Below are 20,734 nucleotides of genomic sequence, written 5' to 3'. Positions count from 1 at the left end.
AGTAAATAGAATTCCATATTCATAGACTCCCCATTCAAATTGATTTAATGCTGCAACCTGCTGTCTTGCACATGTACAAGTGGGGACAAATAAGTAGCTGAGATATTTCAGCCAACCCCGATCCTAGAATTGTTTCTAATCAAGAATGCTGTACATTCCATTCATGGTTGTATGGAGTATATAGTTCAGAAGAAATACGAAAACATTTGCCGGACAGCTTTGCCATGTATGTCCAAGTAGCTTTGTTCATAATGTTATTAAATTAAACTACTAGTGGTTGTGGCTGCAGTGCAATCAAGCATCAGTTTTATCCTTTTGCACAGAAAGCTATGAAAGAGCTACATATATCACTCAAATTTTCCCAGGCTTTTTCAAGCAAGAGAAAAATGGCTGGAAGTGAGGTGCAAGTGTGTGGCTTTGATTATTTTTAAACTGCACACTTGGCCAATGAATCATAATGATACACTTTACAAGTTCAGAGAGTGCCTTTAATTTAAATCTGTGACTTGATCTGCATTTCTAATTTGTACTGATTACAGAAAACTGGGATTATAACCACACGGTTGACTAGGTTTTATTAAAGTGTATTTGTCAAGTTCACAACGTAAGTTTATATTAAAGAGCCTTACATTTCATCTGTACAATGTGCTGGGAAAATGTATTTCAATTCAATGTATTGTAAAAACTGTGGTCCTTCCACTATCTGTCACTCAATCCATGGCATGACTATACCACCTCATACACTTCTATACAGTTGCAAGAAAAAGTATGTGAACCCTTTGGAATGATATGGATTTCTGCACAAATTGGTCATAAAATGTGATCTGATCACCATCTAAGTCACAACAATAGACAATCACAGTCTGCTTAAACTAATAACACACAAACAATGAAATGTTGCCATGTTTTTATTGAACACACCATGTAAACATTCACAGTGCAGGTGGAAAAAGTATGTGAATCCCTAGACTAATGACACCCCCAAGAGCTAATTGGAGTGAGATGCCAGCCAACTGGAGTCCAATCAATGAGATGAGATTGGAGGTGTTGGTTACAGCTGCCCTGCCCTATAAAAAACACACACCAGTTCTGGGTTTGCTTTTCACAAGAAGCATTGCCTGATGTGAATGATGCCTCGCACAAAAGAGAAGACCTACGATTAAGAATTGTTGACTTGCATAAAGCTGGAAAGGGTTATAAAAGTATCTCCAAAAGCCTTGCTGTTCATCAGTCAACGGTAAGACAAATTGTCTATAAATGGAGAAAGTTCAGCACTGCTGCTACTCTCCCTAGGAGTGGCCGTCCTGTAAAGATGACTGCAAGAGCACAGCGCAGACTGCTCAATGAGGTGAAGAAGAATCCTAGAGTGTCACCTAAAGACTTACAAAAGTCACTGGCAAATGCCAACATCCCTGTTAGCGAATCTACAATACGTAAAACACTAAACAAGAATGGATTTCATGGGAGGATACCACAGAGGAAGCCACTGCTGTCCAAACAAAACATTGCTGCACGTTTACAGTTTGCACAAGAGCACCTGGATGTTCCACAGCAGTACTGGCAAAATATTCTGTGGACAGATGAAACCAAAGTTGAGTTGTTTGGAAGGTAATTGAATACATCATTATTTTGCTACCAAAAAGAGTATCATTAGTTTACTGTGTAACAATGTCACACTATGCATTGTTAACTTTTTTTTTCAATACAATCAGCTGTATCTCAAAACTTTCTATATATTTGTATTTCACGACTATACCACTGGCATGTCTATACCATTCTCACAGATGTCTAACATAACACCCACCAAGTCCAAGAATGGCAGCACTGGGTTGAGGGGGAAAAAGATAACAACTACAAACTTCTAAAACAAATAAATGTTAAATTAAAAAATTTAATTTTCAAGGATATAATAAATAGGCATGTCAACAGGTTTGATTCAAATGAGAAATCTGTTTGCCATTAGGGAGTCAAGAAGGATTATTACTAGTTATCGTTTAGATTAATGATACACTGCTTTAGAATCTGTTTATAGCCGATGGTGAAACTATTTTGACTGATTAAATCTAAAGGAACACTCCAGACCCCTAAAGCATTTTGGCTTGCTGAAAAGTTTTATGTGTGAAGAGTGTGTCCTATTTTTTCATTTTGGAAATGGGGCAGATTTCAATAAAAATTGACACTTTTATAAAATATACTCGTTACACCCCCCTGGCTTTTCAAGCACACAACAGATCATGTTATTTCCTGGTTTGGTTATCTTATCTCCACTGAGCCCAGAGCGCCTGACTTGCGAAGACTTCTCATTGAACTGCATTGTGAAGTCTGTGCAATGATGCAGTTTTAGCAAGCGGTTTTAGATATAACTCCAATGAAAATATGCACAATGAAATGCATGAACATTTTCATGTGGGTTATATCTAATAAATAGTGATTTTTATTTATTTGGTATTTGGGCAGTGGAGTGTCCCTTTAAGTAAAGTGACCTGTAAAAAGACGGATTTGGGATCGTTTTAGATCCTCTAAATCTGTCCACCAGGGAATTTTTACACTTTCCAACAAACTCCATAATTCATCTATGCGTGCATTCTAACGTGTATTCATTACACACGGAATTGTAGAGAATTAAAACCGTAATGGGAAACAGCAGCCAGAAATAGCCGAGCTGTTTCCATCGCTTGAAAAGCTTTTCTAAATCAGCAGCTATCTTAACTTTGAATTTTCCCATTAGTCTTTGAAGTGACACTATAGTCACCAGAATAATTTCAGCTTATTGAATTTGTTCTGGTGAGTAGAAATGCAGTGTTTACATTACAGCCTAGTGATAACGTCACTGGCCATTCCTTAGATGGCTGTAAGAGATCCTTCCTGGGCCATGGCTGCCTAAAATGCATCCAAACATTCAGTGTCTCCACCCTCTGCATGCAGACACTAAACTTTCCTCATAGAGATTCATTGACTTGATTCATCTCTATGAGGAGATGCTGATTGGCCAGGGCTGTGTTTGGATTGTGCTGGCTCTGCCCCTGATCTGCCTCTTTGTCAGTCTCAGCCAATCCTATGGGGAAGCATTGTGATTGGATCAGGCTACCACTTCTACTGATGTCAGCAGGCAATGGGCAGGTCTAAAGGACACAGGGACAAAGCAAACAGATGCAGACTTGAATATAACTAAGATTTTACTATATTTAGGGAAGCAGGAGAGGAACGAGGGGGCTAGATGGTGGTTTTAACCCTAAAGGGTCAGGAATACATGTTTGTGTTCCTGACCCTATAGTGCTCCTTTAAATTTAACTCCTAAGTTACACTGCCAAAACAACTAAACATTAAAAATATAAATCACATGATATGTATGTATTCTTCAGTAAATCAAGGAAGAATATTTTCTTCCACACAATCCTTGACATGTATTTACACTTGAAGTTTCCATTGCTAAATGTTTCATCTGCATACGATGCACCATATTGTGGACATGTTGTAGGTTATTAAGCCATTGGGGGCCTCTCAGGACATGATCACAGATTTGAAAACATGAAGCCGATTAAGAAAAACAGGCAGCTAGACATCAGAGATCAATAGAACACAGGCTCAAAAATACATCTGACGGCCAGACATCTAGCACGTTCAGCTTGTAATATCCATGTCAAGCTGGGTAGAGAGATGGTGGAAGCAGAGCCCTGACACAATTTTATATTTTACACCTCCAAGCAGAACTTCATTAAATAGATTTATAGCGTAAAGCCATAGCTGACATGACTTGATAAGACCTGACTGAAACGTCTCTGGTGAAAGCCCATCAATTATCACCTCAGATACCGACAAAAATTTGCCTCGGTCCAACACATGAACTAAATTCTTTAGGGTCCTGATAACGTCAAAATTAACTTCCTTGGCAGCAACCTCAAGTACAAGACAGAGCAGCCTGCCATTACAGATATTGCCATTATTTCTTACCCAAAAAGCATTATGGGTGCACCCAGGCAGGATGACTTGTAAGTACCAAGTACACCTTCTATTAAAAAAAGAGAATTACAATCAATGTTTATTTCTAGCACAAACCCATTAATCCCATGCAAATTGTTGGGTGTGCTTATTAAAATTAGTACTTTCTTAATTGTTTGATTGCTCAACGGTTCATAGAGAGGCATTAATATCAAAGAATTCAGAATCTGTATCTGAAGTACCAAACAGAAAGCTACACTAAACGAACAGGACTCAACGCCCACAATAGCAAACAGGAAAAAATACACATTCCAAAGCTAAAAGACAGTGCCACTAATTTATCTGCAATTCAGGAACCATGCAATCAAATTGTAATTGACTTGATAATAGGCCTGTGCATTTGTTGCATTTGTCTTTAAACAATTGCACATGTCTACTGGATCATTGTATTCATCCCATCCCAGAAAAAATCCATGTCCTACATAAATAACTCACCAAGTTCAACCTTCACGCACAGCCCATATATTTCTTTTAAACACTAAAACCTATCTCTATCGCATATTTCCACCAAAACATAAGCAGGACTATAAGCACTGCATCACATAATTTTTTTTAAATACATGTGAACAAACTAACAATAAATAGAGGCATTCACTGAAAACCACTGTAAACATACACAACATAAGAAAAACAGTGACGAAAAATAGAGGGACAAAAGGGAAAATATGGGGAGGTAAGAGGAAAGCAGAATTATCATTCAATGGGATGATTATTTTATGCATACATATATAATTAATGATAGAGAGAGAGAGAGAGAGATAGATAGATAGATAGTTAATTGGCTACCCAAATTGAAACGAATACCCTAAACATTATCCAAAATCTAGTCAACTCTAAGATAATGATACATTCTAATGGTTGCCAGTTACACCAGCCCTGAACAACATGATCACAGCCACAAGAGACATCAAAAGAAACATTAATGAGAAAAATCTTGCCTGCCCAGATAAAGTTCCAATCTTTGAGAGGAATACATCAGCGACCTAAACAGCATTTAAAAACAGATCAATAATTTTCATCTGGATTCCGAGAGAGAAATATGAGTCTGGTGTATTGTGCCATCGTCAATAAGTCTTGTTCCTGTCTTTTTCCTACAAGTAGGCTTGACTTCAAACCCTGCACCTGACACACTCTGGTAAAAATAAATAACTATTAAAACTACCTAGGTTATCAAAGCACATGGATAGCAAATATAACTGTCATGTAATGACAAATCTGCAATCACAGTAACATTGCGATGTGTTGAAGAGTTTCAATTAGGATTTTAGTGTGACGAATATTCTGTATGCACTCTCTAGCTTAGATACTCCCAATGATCACAGCTTTACAGTCTGTGACTGGAACGGACAATGATAGCTCCATCAGACCTCGGAGAAAAGGCATAGCCTAGAAATATCAGTATAATCTCCACATAGGCCCTCTCTCCGTAAGTGCTGTATCCATTTATTAGTGTTGAAAAAAAATATACCAGAAATGCAATATTCGATTATTCTCTACTACGGCTCTCACGTCGAACACAGAAACTGGTAAGATATCGAACCCCAAGAAATTTTTCCAACCCAGCAGTGTGTACCAGATACTGTATAAGCTATATACGATGTAAGCAGACCAATATCAAATGGAGAATTAAACAATAACAGGTTATGTGTTTCATTGCAGAAACCTGTTCAGAAGATCATATTTTACACATTTCATGCCAGAGTGCATTTTATGAGAAAAAAAAAGAGAATTCTGTCATAAAGCTCAATAAAATCCATTATTGTTAGTGCTCCATTTAAAGTATTCCTGTTTAACTGTGTTTAGTACACTTAATTTCCTTCAAGTTCAGATGCTCCTATAAAGTAATAGGAGACGAGCATGCTTGATTGAGATAAACTCTTTTTTTTTCCCTTTTTCATTTTACTGAAGCTTACATGAAAAGCAAAATGATATATTAGCAAATGACTTTTAGGCTGATACACAAGAAAATCAATAAACTAAGCAATGCGAAATGTCATTTGTAAAGTTTAAAACCTTTATTCAGTTCAGATTATATTTAGAATTCAGCTATTTTGACCTACAATTTGAAATTCACACTTTGGTGAATAACCATGTAACTCTCAAACTGGTGGTTTCTATGGGCTTCTATAAAAGTAGTTTTTTTGCTGAAGTATCTGCTTAAGAAGAGCATGGTTTCCCTGCAAGACTTAATCTATTAGAGTAATACATTATTCTCCAGAACTCATGTAAAGTGTGTAAAGACTCTTGCTTCAGTACTTAGACATTGTAGAACATAAAGACAAGTGTGATTAATCTGGCCAACTTTTCACAGTCCAATACAGTTTAAAGCAGTTCACTGCTTGGAGTCATTTTAGATCTGCACATATATTTTTTCCCAAATGACAATTTGCAGAAAACAAGAGCAAGAAAATACCATTAGACATTGTTCTCTTCTGATTTTAGAAAATGTAGATGTTCAATGTCTTTTGCCAATTAGAGGGCCAATAATAAAAGGAGCTCAACTCGGAATACTGTTTACATGCAATCTGTCAGTGAACAGATAATTTCTGTCATCAAAAAGCCTTACAGGGCTCGGTCATCTCCAAAACATGTACATATTAAGAACAGTGAAATTGAGCACTCCAAGATAACATCCAGGAGTGGATGCAGCCAGCTGTGCATGCACCTCCTGACCCAGAAATTATATACATTGCTTAGCACAATCCATGGCAGAGCTTACACCTATTTACAAAATGCCAACTTTTAAGTTTGTGTGTGCCAGGACTCTTGGCACATGAAGTATACCAGTAGGTTCCCTAGGATAAAATATTTTTATCTATTCCTGACAACAGACTGAAATGCTGACACCAGCAGTAAATAAAATCCCATTTATTTGGTCTCATGTATTTAAGATACAGGTTTGTTCTCAGGTATTTATACAGTGTTACTGGAATACCATCGGCCTGTAGCCAATAAATCTAACAAATCTAGCACTGATCGAGAGAATGTCCATATGCTGCTAGTTTGTATCTTCATGAAATTCCTGTGAATATATCTTTGTTAATGAGTAACTATGGCCTGAAAGACAAATATAACACCGAGTTAAAATGGTGACTGCATGAACCTGCTATTCTATTAGTTAAGGTTCAGGAAGGAGTGAGTTCAATGTAAGGCCAGAAAAACTCACATTCTACCACTACAAATTCTAGGATCTGAAGACTAGGGGAATTTGTCATTCTCTTTGTTCATTGAAATGTATGGATGTTTCCTGCAGCCCACTCTTACAGCAAATGTAACTGACAAGTTTATTACTGTTAAATATTTTATTGATCTGAAATCCTTGCATGAAGGGATTAATTGGGTTTCTTTAGTAGTCATCCTTCCGCCTCTCTCTCTCAGGAAAGCATCACAGCACAAGTAGTTGAACAAAATATACTACTGGGCAGCGTCTGCCTTTATGGGTCATTTTATGGCATTGGAAGATCCATATTATTATAATCATTAGGATCTGCCATACAAATGTGACAGCCCTTGAGAGGTCCTGCATACCTGAGTTATGGGTTGGAAGCTCGTTGATATAGCAAAGTGACCGATATTGATTCTAAATGCTAGTTAATGATGATATACAGTTAAGAGCATACATGCAGGGAGCTTTGTGGGAACGAACCAGGATTTTAAATTCAAAAATATCAATTTAAATAAAGATGCCGAGCACCATAACCACTACAGCTGATTTTGTTGTTATGGTGCTTGGAGTGCACTGGTGCCCGCCCAGATTTGATAAATCACTCTTCCACGTATTGCATAAACATTAACATAAAAATCAGGGGTGTCCCTGCAGAAATTACGACAGACGAACTACCATACTATGCCAGACGCCTATTAGCCACTATTCTGCCCCATGCTATAGCAAAGAAACTGGCAATTGAGTGGATATAGCCCCTACCTGGCTCCACTAAGGCGCCACCAAGGGCAGCCCAAGATGTCATACTCATGTGTCTGACGGTCCATGATAAAATCCAGATAATCTCAACACTCAAAAATAGGACACCTCTGGCCTTTGAGGATGCATCCCTCACATTCTACCAAGACCTGACCAAAGCCACCCTCCTCTGGCCAACCAGTTCTTCTTCACATTTGTTTTACCTTAAGAACGGTAATGGTTTAGTATTTTTATTTTTTCACACTGGCGCTTGACACAACACTTTTCACAACTCAGCATACCTCCAAATTAAAAGGTCACAGGCTCCCTTGGTTAGGAGCAATTACACTCAAAGTACAGAGCCACACCACAAGCTTGAGTAGCTGAACTGACCAGAAATCATTAAACTCTGGAGCATAGCAGGCTTCACATATTTCAGTCCACACCCCACTCTGCCTGTATGACACTTACCCCTCAAGCTACCAAGCATGCAAATCAAACGCACTCAAGCTGCAACACTCCCATCTCGTCCCCTGGCTTATCATGTCACCAGTACCTAGTGCCACTATTGGCACAATGCCCACCTCAATGGGGACCCTTTCATATAGTCCAACAAACTCACGCGCACCCAACCATCGAATTTAGTAGCAAAGAGCACACTGACAGCATAGCTGGTATGGTGACAGTCCGAATTAGAACACCATGCTAGTCCTGACAAGGAGGGCTCCAACCTGTTTCGGCCACACTGCAGGACGACTCTCTACAAAATTAATCATTCCAGCTCAGCAATCAGCTGGCAGAGCGAGAGCTTGTACCCTCCAATACTTCTAGCAGCTGATTGCTCAGTACATGCATAGACCTACTTAACACATGTTGGCCAGAACGCTATAACATGCTTAGTCCAGAGCTCCAGACCTAACTATGAAGCCTAAGTTTAGTACACTTGTTTATTATAATTTTTTAAAATGTGCAAGTGTTCAATGTATTTGTTTGTTATTGGTAATGCTCACCATCGCTATTGTGGCATGGCAGGCACAAATGTAACCTACTGCACAAATAAAGAATAAAAAAAAATGTCATAGTGGTTGAGTTGTGAGAGGCGTGACTGGTAGTAAATAAACTTGGAAACAGCATTCACTAAAGCATTCAAGGTAATATGGGCTCATGTTAGACTAATAAACAGTGGATTATAGGAATACAATCAGGAAATGATAAAGGAGAGAATAAGTGATTTGGTTGCATCATGTGTTACAGTGGATGGGGAGGTGGGGAGTTACCAGGCAATAGGAGGATGTCCAAATTTGGAAACTCAAGGGTTAGCCCAAATAAAAAACATTAATTTTATAAAACACAGGTTTTGATTAGAGTAAGCCTTGCGGTGGTGGTCCTACTCCAAATGTAAGAAAAACATAGAAAATAAATAAATAAAACCTTAAAACTTCCATCACATCCTCATTTCCATCGCCAAAGCAACGTTCTCCCCTCAGCCAGATCCTCCTTGTTTGACGTCACTCCGTCTTCCAGTGGAGGAAAGAGATCAGGCTGAATGGAAGACAGGGATGGCTTGCTGCCATTCACTGTCTGGTCCCAGCATGCTGTGCTTGCTGGCATCAGATGTCAATTTTGCACCAAATTCACATTAGCCAGCTAGGAAGTCTTGTTCTGGACTGACTAATGACGTTCCAATGACACAGCCCAAGGTGGAGTTTCACATCTGGTAGCAGATGGGGTATTCTCCATATTGCAGTGTTTCATAGCAAAATGCTGCATCAACAGACACCATGATCACTGACGTGGTCGTAGTGCTTGGAGTAACCCTTTACTATGAAAAAGAAGAATGAGTGGTAAAATGAGGCCAAGACATAGATCAGGCTTCCCCAAAATCCGGACGTCCAGGTGTTGCTGAACTACAACTCCCATGATTCTCAGCCTATTTTATTCATAGAATCATGTGAGTTGTAGTTAAGCAACACCTGGAGGACCAGAGTTTGGGGAAGCCTGTCATAGATGGTAGCATCCCTGACCTTAAGGAAGAATGACAATGGATGAAAACAAAAATCTGAAACTCTGCCTTGGAGAGTCTGCATTTTAAAAAGTGGGCAATGATCCAAGGCCAATTGTAACACTATCAATTGATTAGTGATTTACCAAACACATACACACAATTAAATTAATCTAGGGGGAATCCATTTAAGATAAATAAATGGCAAAAACCTAAAAAGAAGGGAAACCTAGGTTTGTCCAATTTAAACATATGTATATCAGAGAATAATCATTTTAAGGTGCTGGGACAACATTCCATTTCAAACATACGGAAAAAAAATTCTGCTTGCTTTCAAGAATCTTCTAAAGTCCTGAACGGTCATGTGTTGAAAACTTCAAAGCACCTTTTTTTTTTTTTTTTTTTAAAAACAAAGATCAAAAGTTGGTAAATATCTAACTTGGACTACTTTATGGCTACGTTATGGCTTCTGACATCTTGAAATAGGCTAATCAGATCAGTTTAGAACATTTATTATGATGCATAAATATTTCAGAACACAGCTGTCTCTTCACATGCTTAACATGTATTGTTATTATTTAATAATGTTTACAGGAGACATGAACTTGTTCGTCACCCTTTCTTTAAAAGAACAGCATTAAGATGTTGTGTGTTATGGTGCACATCTCTCAGTGGAATTCATGGAACCTTGACAAAGGATCCAAATTTTACAAGCTGATCAAATGCAGCAGTTATGATGGATAGAAAATATATCTGTTGTACAGATATACTGTGTTATATATAGTATAGGAGCCAGTGGGAAAGAAATTATGTATACAAGTCAGGCACCAACAAAAATGTACACAGTAGCCTCAAGACATGTCAGGCCATTAAAAAATCCTCATAATATCGTAGTCAGGTGACAAATCAGACAGACATTTTTCTCAGTTGTAAAAAATATAGTGGTAGGCACTGTAGTTTAAAAAATGATCCATAACAATGCAAACATTTCAGGTTTGCCCAAACCAGTATTACTGGAAAATAACCTAATTATGCAGAGAGAGGTGTGGTAGGTTTTGATTGTTGGGCATTTTCCCTTGATTGATCTGAAGATCACCCTAATGTAGCCATCGTATCGGCCCATAGCTGATGTCACTTTGTTCTAGTTATACAAAAAGTGGTAAGTCCTTCACTATGCAAAGAATTGAAAGTAACACAGGCCTTCATTAATAAGCCTTCCAAATTCAATATTGTTAGAAAAAGCTTCCAAATTATTTATCTACAAAAATTCTCAGACTTTAATGGCAATTTCTGTTGATAAGTCATTTGGAAAGCGTATTAAATCGAGGCCGTAGTGTTTGTAATATACAAATAATTGGAACCATTTTAGTGACACTTCTGCAACCTCCAATCAAACGTTTATTTAACCCAGTTACCTAGCAGTCATACTGTAGCATTTCTTATATTAATTTACCTACAGGTTTTTATAACAATTACACAATACCACACTAGTACGACTTACATACACACTGTGTACCTCCTGCTTAAAAAGGGGGCTCAAAAGGGGTCAACATAATTCATCTTCTAGTGGGTTTGCCTAAAAGGCTTGGAAACATTAAAGTTGTGCTGTTAAGATTCTAAAACAAAGCATATGGCAAGAGTTAACAAACCTTAGTGTGTTAATTAAAACATCGGTATCTAATTGTTCTAACACAAGTCTCTCTAGTGACATGGAGTTTGAAAAGCATGACAATTCAAGAAAGCTAAAGAAAAGTCTACAGCGTAGATCATCATTCAATACCCTAGTAATGAACGCAAACGTCTTTCACCATAAACATATGATCATTTGAACTGCACGTTCAAGCCAGACTGCTATATATACACTTTATGGTTTAGTGGGTGTTCCCATAAATGATGTGACATGGAGCTCCAGGTGTGGCTCTCCTGCTGTGTAAAGCTTCATAAACACTCTTCTAATAAAAACGCAGCAATTTAAGTTCACAGGATTATGTGAAGTGTGTCTGAAGGACTCATAAGATAGATGTTAGCAACCTTTGCACAGCTAACTTACCTAATGTGTTTAAAAATGAAATGCACAGTAGAAATTAAAAGGTATACACCAAGGCAATAGCAAGTCATTTCTAATAAAAAAAAGGTTCTTTTGGCAAGCTGGACGCACGCAATAACAGCTATATTAAGTGTTAAGATCACTAGACTGGATAGACTGTAAAGGAGTGGAATACTAGAGCAAGATAAAGATTTATCCTGGTGAATGACCATTTACTAAGAAGCTAACTAGTATGGACATATGATCCAAAAGGAAGTAGGTATTGATTTGTGGAGTAAAATGACAATATCTTCCTTGCTTTCAAAATATTAAATTACAAGTGATGAGTTCTAATGTCTAGCTTTCTACCAGGAAGTATATCGACATTATTTATTTGGGGGGGGAGGGGAGGATTGCTATTTTTTTGGTCTCTTGAGAACTACAAGGGCTAGTTAGCTTCAATTTCACTGCAATGGTTGCAATGATAACAGTACATAACATCTAAGTAAAGATTATAGAAATATGAAAAGACTTCTTGGCAAAGAATGTGCATTCTAGTGGTATACATCATCATCATTTCCACAACAAATGGCTAAGTCTCAATCAAAATACAGAAACTTTTTCTTTCATCTACCTTTTCATTGAAATCTGAAAATAAAATGTGATGTGTGATCTGCAGTAGAACACAAGGAAAAAGCAATGCAGATGTTTTTTTCTCTAACTAAAAAAATGCAAGGAAGAACAAGCGGGCAATAATTATCTGCCTTCAATTAAGACTTCAAAACCACTAGCAGCTATGCAGGAATGCTTTCATTTGTAGCATGGGACCTAAACAAAACACACTGGAATGGTACCCCACATACATCAATCACAACGCATGCTGCATGTATAGCTGCATAGGTTTATTGGATCATTGAAAAACAAATTCAGAATCGAGAAACTATAGTATCACACCCACTTCACTACAAATGATTTTCTCCTGCATGTGACAATATGATAAAACGATGGCAGCACTGCAGTGTATCTCCATACACGTTATACTTGTTAAAAAAAACTATAATATAACTGAGGGTTGCAATGTCTAAAAGCACAAGGAGTCTATTGCTTTTTCTGAACATATATTGAATGCTTTAAATTACTTGGTCATTGACAACAATTCCAAGGTAAACCGAATAAATATGGAAGAACATAGAAAAAGCAGAGAAGCAAAATAACCAGCTGCACTTTTATCATTAAAACCAATCCTAAATTCATCTCTTAAACAGGAATAAGGATTGCAGCTCCATGTTAATCTCCAATCTGAACTGGAAAGAACTGTGAGGTCAGCACATGGAGGCTCAGCAAATTGCATGTTTGTGCTTTGGGTAAGTTTAGATGAAGTCGGTGCCTATCGGTGGCTAAACTTAAAGCACCGACAGAGACCATCACCATCCCATTATGCAGCTAGCATCCTAATACCAGGGCTAGAATGGCAGTATACAATGCCTGGGGTAGAATGGCACGACCGAATGACCAGGCTAGAATGGCAGAACACAATGCCCAGGATTGAAATGGCAGCATAGAAGGCTTGGGTTATGATGGCAGACTAAAATGCCCAGGCTAGAATGGCAAGAATGCCCAGGTTATACTGACAGTACAGCAAACTCGGACTAAAAGGGCAAAATAGAATAAAAACGCTAGAAGAACAAGATAGAATGCCCAGGTTGGAGTGGCAGGTTTAGAATGCCCAGGCTGGAGTGGCAGGTTTAGAATGCCCAGGTTGGAGTGGCAGGTTTAGAATGCCCAGGTTGGAGTGGCAGGTTTAGAATGCCCAGGCTGGAGTGGCAGGTTTAGAATGCCCAGGTTGGAGTGGCAGGTTTAGAATGCCCAGCATAGAATGTTCAGACCCAACGTGACACTGACCTGTTGGAGTTCTGCAGGCATTTATGCAGGTCTCAATTCCAATCCAGAACAGTGAAGTCCAAGCTCTTTGTGCGGGCACAAGTCACAGGCTGGCAGAGGTTTATTCCAGCTTGCGATCTGTCGACTCTTTCAGCAGAATGATAAGAGCTCTATAATGGATCCAGGTCCCCCTTCCTTTTGCCTTACAGAGAAAATAAAGCGATGCTCTGCGATTTCCCAATCCAGCGCAGAGAATGAGGTCTGAGCAGGTCCGGGAAAGCAGGGCTCCTTTGTACGTATTCACATTGCCCCTCGCTCACTCTCTGCTCTCCCCTGCCAGACTGCCTCCCCACAGCGAGCAAAGAAGTCTGTGCAAACACGATCCCCCTCCTCTGAGGGTGGGAGCAGATAGACGGTCACAGCTGGGAGCTCACAGAAAGCACTCTCAGGCCACACCCAGCAGACAGACAGAGCAGCTCAGTCCCAGTATTACACTCACAGCCAAGAGAATCCACGACAGTATGTGAGGGCAGAGACGGGCTGGGAGATAGAGGGCAAAGCAGTGAGGGAGGGGTAAAGGGAGGATACATGAAGAAAGTTACAATGGGGACATGGGAGAATCCTTCCAGAAGCAGCACTGTCTACCAAACTACCAAGGGCACACCTCCCAAATGTGTGTTTTCTTCCATGCTGGCATTATTTTCTAGGAGCTCAGAATGTGAGCTGTCTCTGTATATTTATCACAAAGCTCCATAGCAAGAAAACTCAATAATGTGTATTGTGTGTGGGCATATCACAGAGCTCCACAGCAACAAACCACTGCAATAACCCTCACAGAACTGTTCAAAACTTGGGAAATCGCAGAGCATCGCTTTATTTTCTCTGTAAGGCAAATGTGCAATACTTGTATGTAACACAAAGCTCCACAACAATAAAACTCACAGTAATGTGCAATACTTGTATGTAACACAAAGCTCCACAACAATATAACTCACAGTAATGTGCAATACTTGTATGTAACACAAAGCTCCACAACAATATAACTCACAGTAATGTGCAATACTTGTATGTAACACAAAGCTCCACAACAATAAAGCTCATAGTAATGTGCAAGACTTGTATGTAACAAAAAGCTCCACAACAATAAAACTGGGTAAGATACATGCTGAGTCACAATTCATAACGATAAACATCACAATAATGTGCCTGAGGGAAAGTGGCTGAAGCCTATAGTAGTGCACTGAAAGTCCCAGGTTTGATTTTGCATATTGTAGTAGAGAGAAATAACACCTCTGATTATATAATATGTGACAGGGCACTTACATGCATGTATTACTGTGGGTGCAGAGTAATGCAGTGAATGCAGTTTTAATGCCTTAAAAGTTTGGTGGTAGTACGGTAGGTATGAGGTTACTACAGAATGTGTGTAATTTATAAATATGGGGTTATATAATACTCTGAATTCATTCACATATTTGGCATCATAATGTGATTCATAGACCACATTAAAGGGTTATTCCAAACATGGTGCCTGGAGTCTGTATTTGCAGTATTTTGCTGTGAAATGCTCAACATGAAGTTTGACCCCTCTGCTGCAGCGTCACTGGGGTGTGATCAGGCAGGTCGAAACTACCAGACTGGGTAATGTCCGTCATTGGCTCTTGGATAATGAATGGTGACAACCCGGGCTTTGTGCAGGTTACCAGGTTACCTTAAAGTGTACCATGACCATACTTAGGGTTGTTTACTAAATTTATAGCAAATGTCTGGATTTCTCTGTACTCTGTTGCATGTCTGTTATTAGAGAAATTCTCCTCTTAGCGTCTCTCCTGCTAGTGTTGAGCCAAAAGGAAAACAATGCCTGCAAGGGGAAGGTAGGAGGAGCAGGCTCTGTGTGAGAGCAACAGCAGAGTGGAGAAAAGAGTCAGAAAGATTTATTGTCGGAGCTTTGGATAGGCGATCTGAGATTGCAGAGAGAGAGAATACATTTTACTTACATACCACAAAGCCAAGATAAAGTTTTGGGGACCTTTAACCTGTTTTGGGAAGCAAGCCTGTGCTTCCCAAACAGTGGTATGCAGAAGAGGTGTGTCTCAGCAGGAGGTAATGTAAATAAATAAAAAATATAGGCTTTTAGTAGTATTAAGGGGACTTTATAACATCAGTCAAGTCAGATGGTTAGAAAACGGCACATCTATATCTGTTATGACAAGTTCACTTTAAATTTCAAATTCATGTTAAATTAATACTTTTGTGAAGAAACCTGACTGATATAAAAACTAATTGGTCGAAAGTTATAAAAAGTGTTTTTAATAAGTAGCAGCATAAAAAGTGAGATTCCCATCTAAAAATTAATACAAAACTAATAAGTCAGGTTATCTAGAAATATGTCTATCTGTCTAGCAAGGCTTTAATTAAATATGACATTTATAAGCTGCTGATAGATAAAGACTAAAGTATATAGGTGTGCCTTGGAAACTTTTCTCTCAACGGGTCTGCTGCTCACTGAGCAGAGTATTTAATGGGGGCCTCTAGTGGAGTGGAGGGGGTTAAGACAGCTGGGGAACAGGCAAGTAGCTTGGTAACAGATCCACGTGGTAGCACAGGGGAAGGGAAGAGAAAAGGGCTGGCTAGTGGTGACTTTGTGCAACCTAGCAGATTTGCTAATTTGAGTGAAGATGTTGGGAGAATCAGCTCAAGAGTAGCTGTACTAGAGGAAGCTTTTAACAGCAGAGAGAATATCTCCTTTAGTACCTGTGAGACTAAGAATGTAAGGAAGGCTAGACAGGTTGTGGTAGTAGGAGACTGTGGTGGACCACTTTGTACCCCGACTTGGTAACTCCACCAAACATGCTTCCTAGGTATCACCGGTACACCATCAATACTTCAGCCCCTTGCCGCCGCAGCTTGGCTGGGGTCTCGCCGTTGCTTCCCGTCCTGGAACAGGATCCGTGATCCAGCTTCCAGTGATCAAAGCTCTCCTGCAGAGAGTATAGCTACGTAGTAATTATAGCGGTTGTAGCTTTCCCCCCACACATTAGTCGAGACTGAATGCTGGGAGTAGATCTGTTTAATGCAGGCAAGCACTTTCAATTTATACACACAGTAAACTCCTCCCTGTGCCTGAAAGATAATTGAGTCAGGAACTGTAGAAAATCAATTATCTCCTAGGGACAGAAAAGTATAAAACATTTTCAACACCACAAAAGTACCCCAAAATACATGGAACCCCCTCAAGAGTCAAACCCCCGGATAGCCCTGATCTGAGTGCCTATCATATCCAAAATGCACTCAGATCGGTTTGGTGGTTTGGATTTTCCATTGAGGTAAACTTTTGCCCGACCGCTCAAGTGGCTTCTGCCCAACATAGTTCAATAAGAAAAATGGTAGCGGTCGGTCACTTTCAGGAGTCCAAAACTGAATGAAATACCAAACGGATCCTCTGGCTCCTAGGTAGCGATTGTTCGCCTAGTTCATGCGAACAATCCCACCAAACAGCGTTCTCCTGACATGTATATAAAAGAAGCATGCATTCGTCTAAGTTCAGCGGTGTTCGCGAGTTTGTCTGTCCGATTTTAGCTCAATGCAATCAGCGACCAAACATTGCTGCCTGCATTCGTGTAACAAGAGGCCGCCAACTAAGTTAACATACGAACGCCGGCCACCCAGCCAAACACTTAAGATACATATTGTGAAAACGATGATGGAGGTGTCAGAAGAGCCTAATCGGGGTTAACAAGCCCAGAGGTTGTCCACAATTCATGCGTTTGTTCGGTTCCCGAACAGAAAAGGGAAAACACACGAATCAAGTAGTTTATGGGTTGGTGACATGGCCCATAGTCCTTGGGCAGAAAGCTAGCCAGCAGTCTCCTCTAGGAGCTCGTGGCATAGGCACATTTGCCACAGGGACTTTTATTAAGAGAGTAAATAGCCTAATAAGCTATTTGGACAGTTTGCTGTTTCTCGGATGCTTGGGTCCGGCATGTTGCTGACAGGGTCAATGGATTATTGGGTGGGGAAGGCTGGCTGACCTGCTGTCATGATCCATATTGGTACCAATGACAAAGTTAGAGGATAATAGAACACGAGTTTAAGGAATTAGGAAGTAAACTGAAGAAAAGGCCTTCCAAGGTAGTATTTTTAGATATATTACCTGTGTCGCGTCCTATAGTAGAAAGGCAGCGGGAGATTAGGGAGGTTAATGTGTGGATAAAGTCACGGTGTAGGAAGGAAGGTTTTGACTTTTTAGAGCACTGAGCTGATTTTGCACTTGGATACTGTCAGGATCTACGTGGATCCTAAACGTGCAGACTATAATGCAATGAATTGACTAGCCATGTACTTGTCCCTAGATTGGCCAGACTAACGGTAGAGGAGTCAGAGAGCATCTCAAGGTCCAGGACATGAGAGATATTGATAAAAGATATAACAAGCCAAGGTCAAAGGATTACAGAAACACAGAGAATGGACAAATCGGTAACCAGAAATAGGATACACAAGGAACATGCTCTTGAGCTACTAGAACCACAACAGGGCAACACAGAGTGGGAGAGGTAAGTATATATAGGCATAGTTTAATTTCTGTTCGTCCACGTCATAAGCAAATTCCTTATGATTCGTGGAATGTACAAAACTCTGTTTGAATAATCATTAATGTCATAATTATGTGCCGAATTTGGTCTGGCGAATTCACCATTAGGACTTGAATTTGATTTGGCGAATACACTATTCGTACCTGAATTCAGCTGACCACAAAATCCTGTGTCACACGAGTGTGCAGCGTTGCAGAGAACACCGGGGACCCAGGTAAGACACACAGGCTCGCAACAGGTACAATCTTTATAGAGGTGATGGATGGCACCTAAACGGAAGAGGGTATCATGTACTGTGGAGGTTGGAGGATATTTTAAACTAGTGGTAGGAGGTAGAGGGACATAGAAAGCTACAAAATGGAGATATGACCGCAACAAGATGGGCTTTAGCTCAGCACAAGGAGGGGAGGTGGAGATAAGAGTGGGGCATAATCAGAACAGAAAAGGTGTGTAATTGTAATAAAATTCCATTTAAAGAACAAGAAACTTACAATCATATTAAATGTATGCTTACTGTTGCAAGGAGCGTAAATAACAAAATGGGGGAACTAGAGGCAATAGTGTACACTAAGCAATATGACATAAAAGGCATACACGGTGGGATGAGACAGATGACTGGGCAGCTAAGTTAATTAGTTACACATTATTTAGGACGTGCCCTCGCTCTTACATTGGTCTGTACAAGATATTGGTACAGACAATGGAGTTTCCCCACTGGACCACCAGGACTCCTGGTCACCTTCCACTGAACCACCAGGGAATGTAAGCAAGAGGGGGGGCAAAACACACACACATAATTCAGACATCACACTCACCACTCAGCCACTACACAAACTGTCACACACAACACTCTATCAACATACAGCTCTAGGAGGGGGTCCCAATCTGACACCCTGCCTGGGGCTCTGGGCAATCTTAACCCGGTTCTTTTCATAACAGTAACATTTACAATAATTTTTATCAGGATTATTCACTAAAGTGGGAATTGAAGTGAATTTTAAAATTTAAGACCAAAGCAGCCAAACTGGACGCATTGCTGAACTAGAGAATGCTTCCAGGTCGGCTATTTTTCCTTGAATTTGAAATCACTTGGAATTCTCACTTTATTCAATAACCTTGTTAATTTGTGTCCCTATCAGAGCTCAATAACTACTGAACTCACAGAGTATGAATATGAAACCAAGTTCCATCAATAATACTCATACAGAGTTCTTTACTAAAGTCAGAATTCAAAGTGGATTGCATGTCAATCAGCAGTTGCTAAGGCCAGTATAGTCATGTATTTAAAGGGGCATAAATTCCAATAACGAAAATATAAACATATTTTGCCTCTTTATAAATCAGTGGTAAGACCACACCTTAATTATGCTGTGTAATTTTAAGCACCTGTTCTAAAGAAGGATATTTTGACACTAGAAAAAGTTAAAAGACGGGCTCCAAAATTAATAAAGGGAATGGAACATGTTAGTTTTGCAGAAAAGTTAACAAATTTAAATTTGTCACATTTAAATGTCAATTTGTAGGTCAAAATAGCTAAACTGGAACAATTCTCTAAGTCAGCCTAAAAATGTAAATTCACTCTGAATACTCCCTTTAGTTAATACCCCTGACAATGTACATGTATGAGTATCACTACACAGCAGTAGAACAGAATAATGCATGTGTTCACTGAAGCAACAGAATGGAATCCAAATTTGGTCCTAGCTATTTTCAAATTGATCTCATTGCTGTAGTGCAAGCTTGTAAAACTCGCGGCCCGTATGGACATATTTGCGGCCCTGCGATCTGTGAGTACATGCTTATTGTTAAAGCAGAGTAGGCACCTGCTTTCTCCACATCGTAGGTGCTTACTCTGCTAAAAGTTACCCGGCCAAGGAGGAGAGGTTCCTGGCGGCAGCGAGGATGCTCCGCCTTCCTGCTCCTCACTGCTCTCTCGCGCGCTGTCGGTAGTGACGCCGGGTGCTGGAATATGACATCATAAACGCGAGGGAGAAGTAAAGAGCAGGAAGGCTGAACTCCAGATAGAAGAGGGCACACACCAGCTCCCAAAGGTAGGGAGCAATAAATAAAATGATGTGAGTGCAAGAATGTCTTAATGTGTGTATTTGTGTCTGTCAGTGTGTGTGTCTGTCAGTGAGTGAGTGAGTGAGTGTGTGTGTGTGTGTGTGTGTCTGTCAGTGAGTGTGTGTGTGTCTGTCTGTGTGTCTGTCTGTGTGTGTGTCTGTCAGTGAGTATGTGTGTGTGTCAGTGAGTGTGTCTGTCTGTGTCAGTGAGTATGTGTGTGTGTGTCAGTGAGTGTGTCAGTGAGTGTATGTGTGTCTGTCAGTGAGTGT

General features: G+C 39.7%; 1 protein-coding gene across 8 annotated transcripts in view; it reads right to left on the bottom strand.

Moving 5' to 3' along the window:
- Nucleotides 1-20,734, bottom strand: part of ARVCF (ARVCF delta catenin family member) — a 736,316-nt gene that overhangs the window by 193,484 nt on the left and 522,098 nt on the right. Inside the window, exon 1 of one of the 8 annotated variants that reach the window (XM_063454434.1) lies at nucleotides 13,831-14,278. The exons of the other annotated variants lie outside the window; for them this stretch is intronic. Coding sequence (XP_063310504.1) covers nucleotides 13,831-13,851 — 21 coding nt within the window. The 5' untranslated portion in view covers nucleotides 13,852-14,278. Of the gene's footprint in view, nucleotides 1-13,830; nucleotides 14,279-20,734 lie in introns of those variants that run through there. 8 annotated transcript variants of the gene reach the window in all.

The sequence above is a fragment of the Pelobates fuscus genome, chromosome 5 (assembly GCF_036172605.1).
Source record: "Pelobates fuscus isolate aPelFus1 chromosome 5, aPelFus1.pri, whole genome shotgun sequence".
Lineage (NCBI taxonomy): Eukaryota > Metazoa > Chordata > Amphibia > Anura > Pelobatidae > Pelobates > Pelobates fuscus.
The sequence above is the reverse complement of the archived record's forward strand: the minus strand, read 5'-3'. Positions and strand labels throughout refer to the sequence as shown.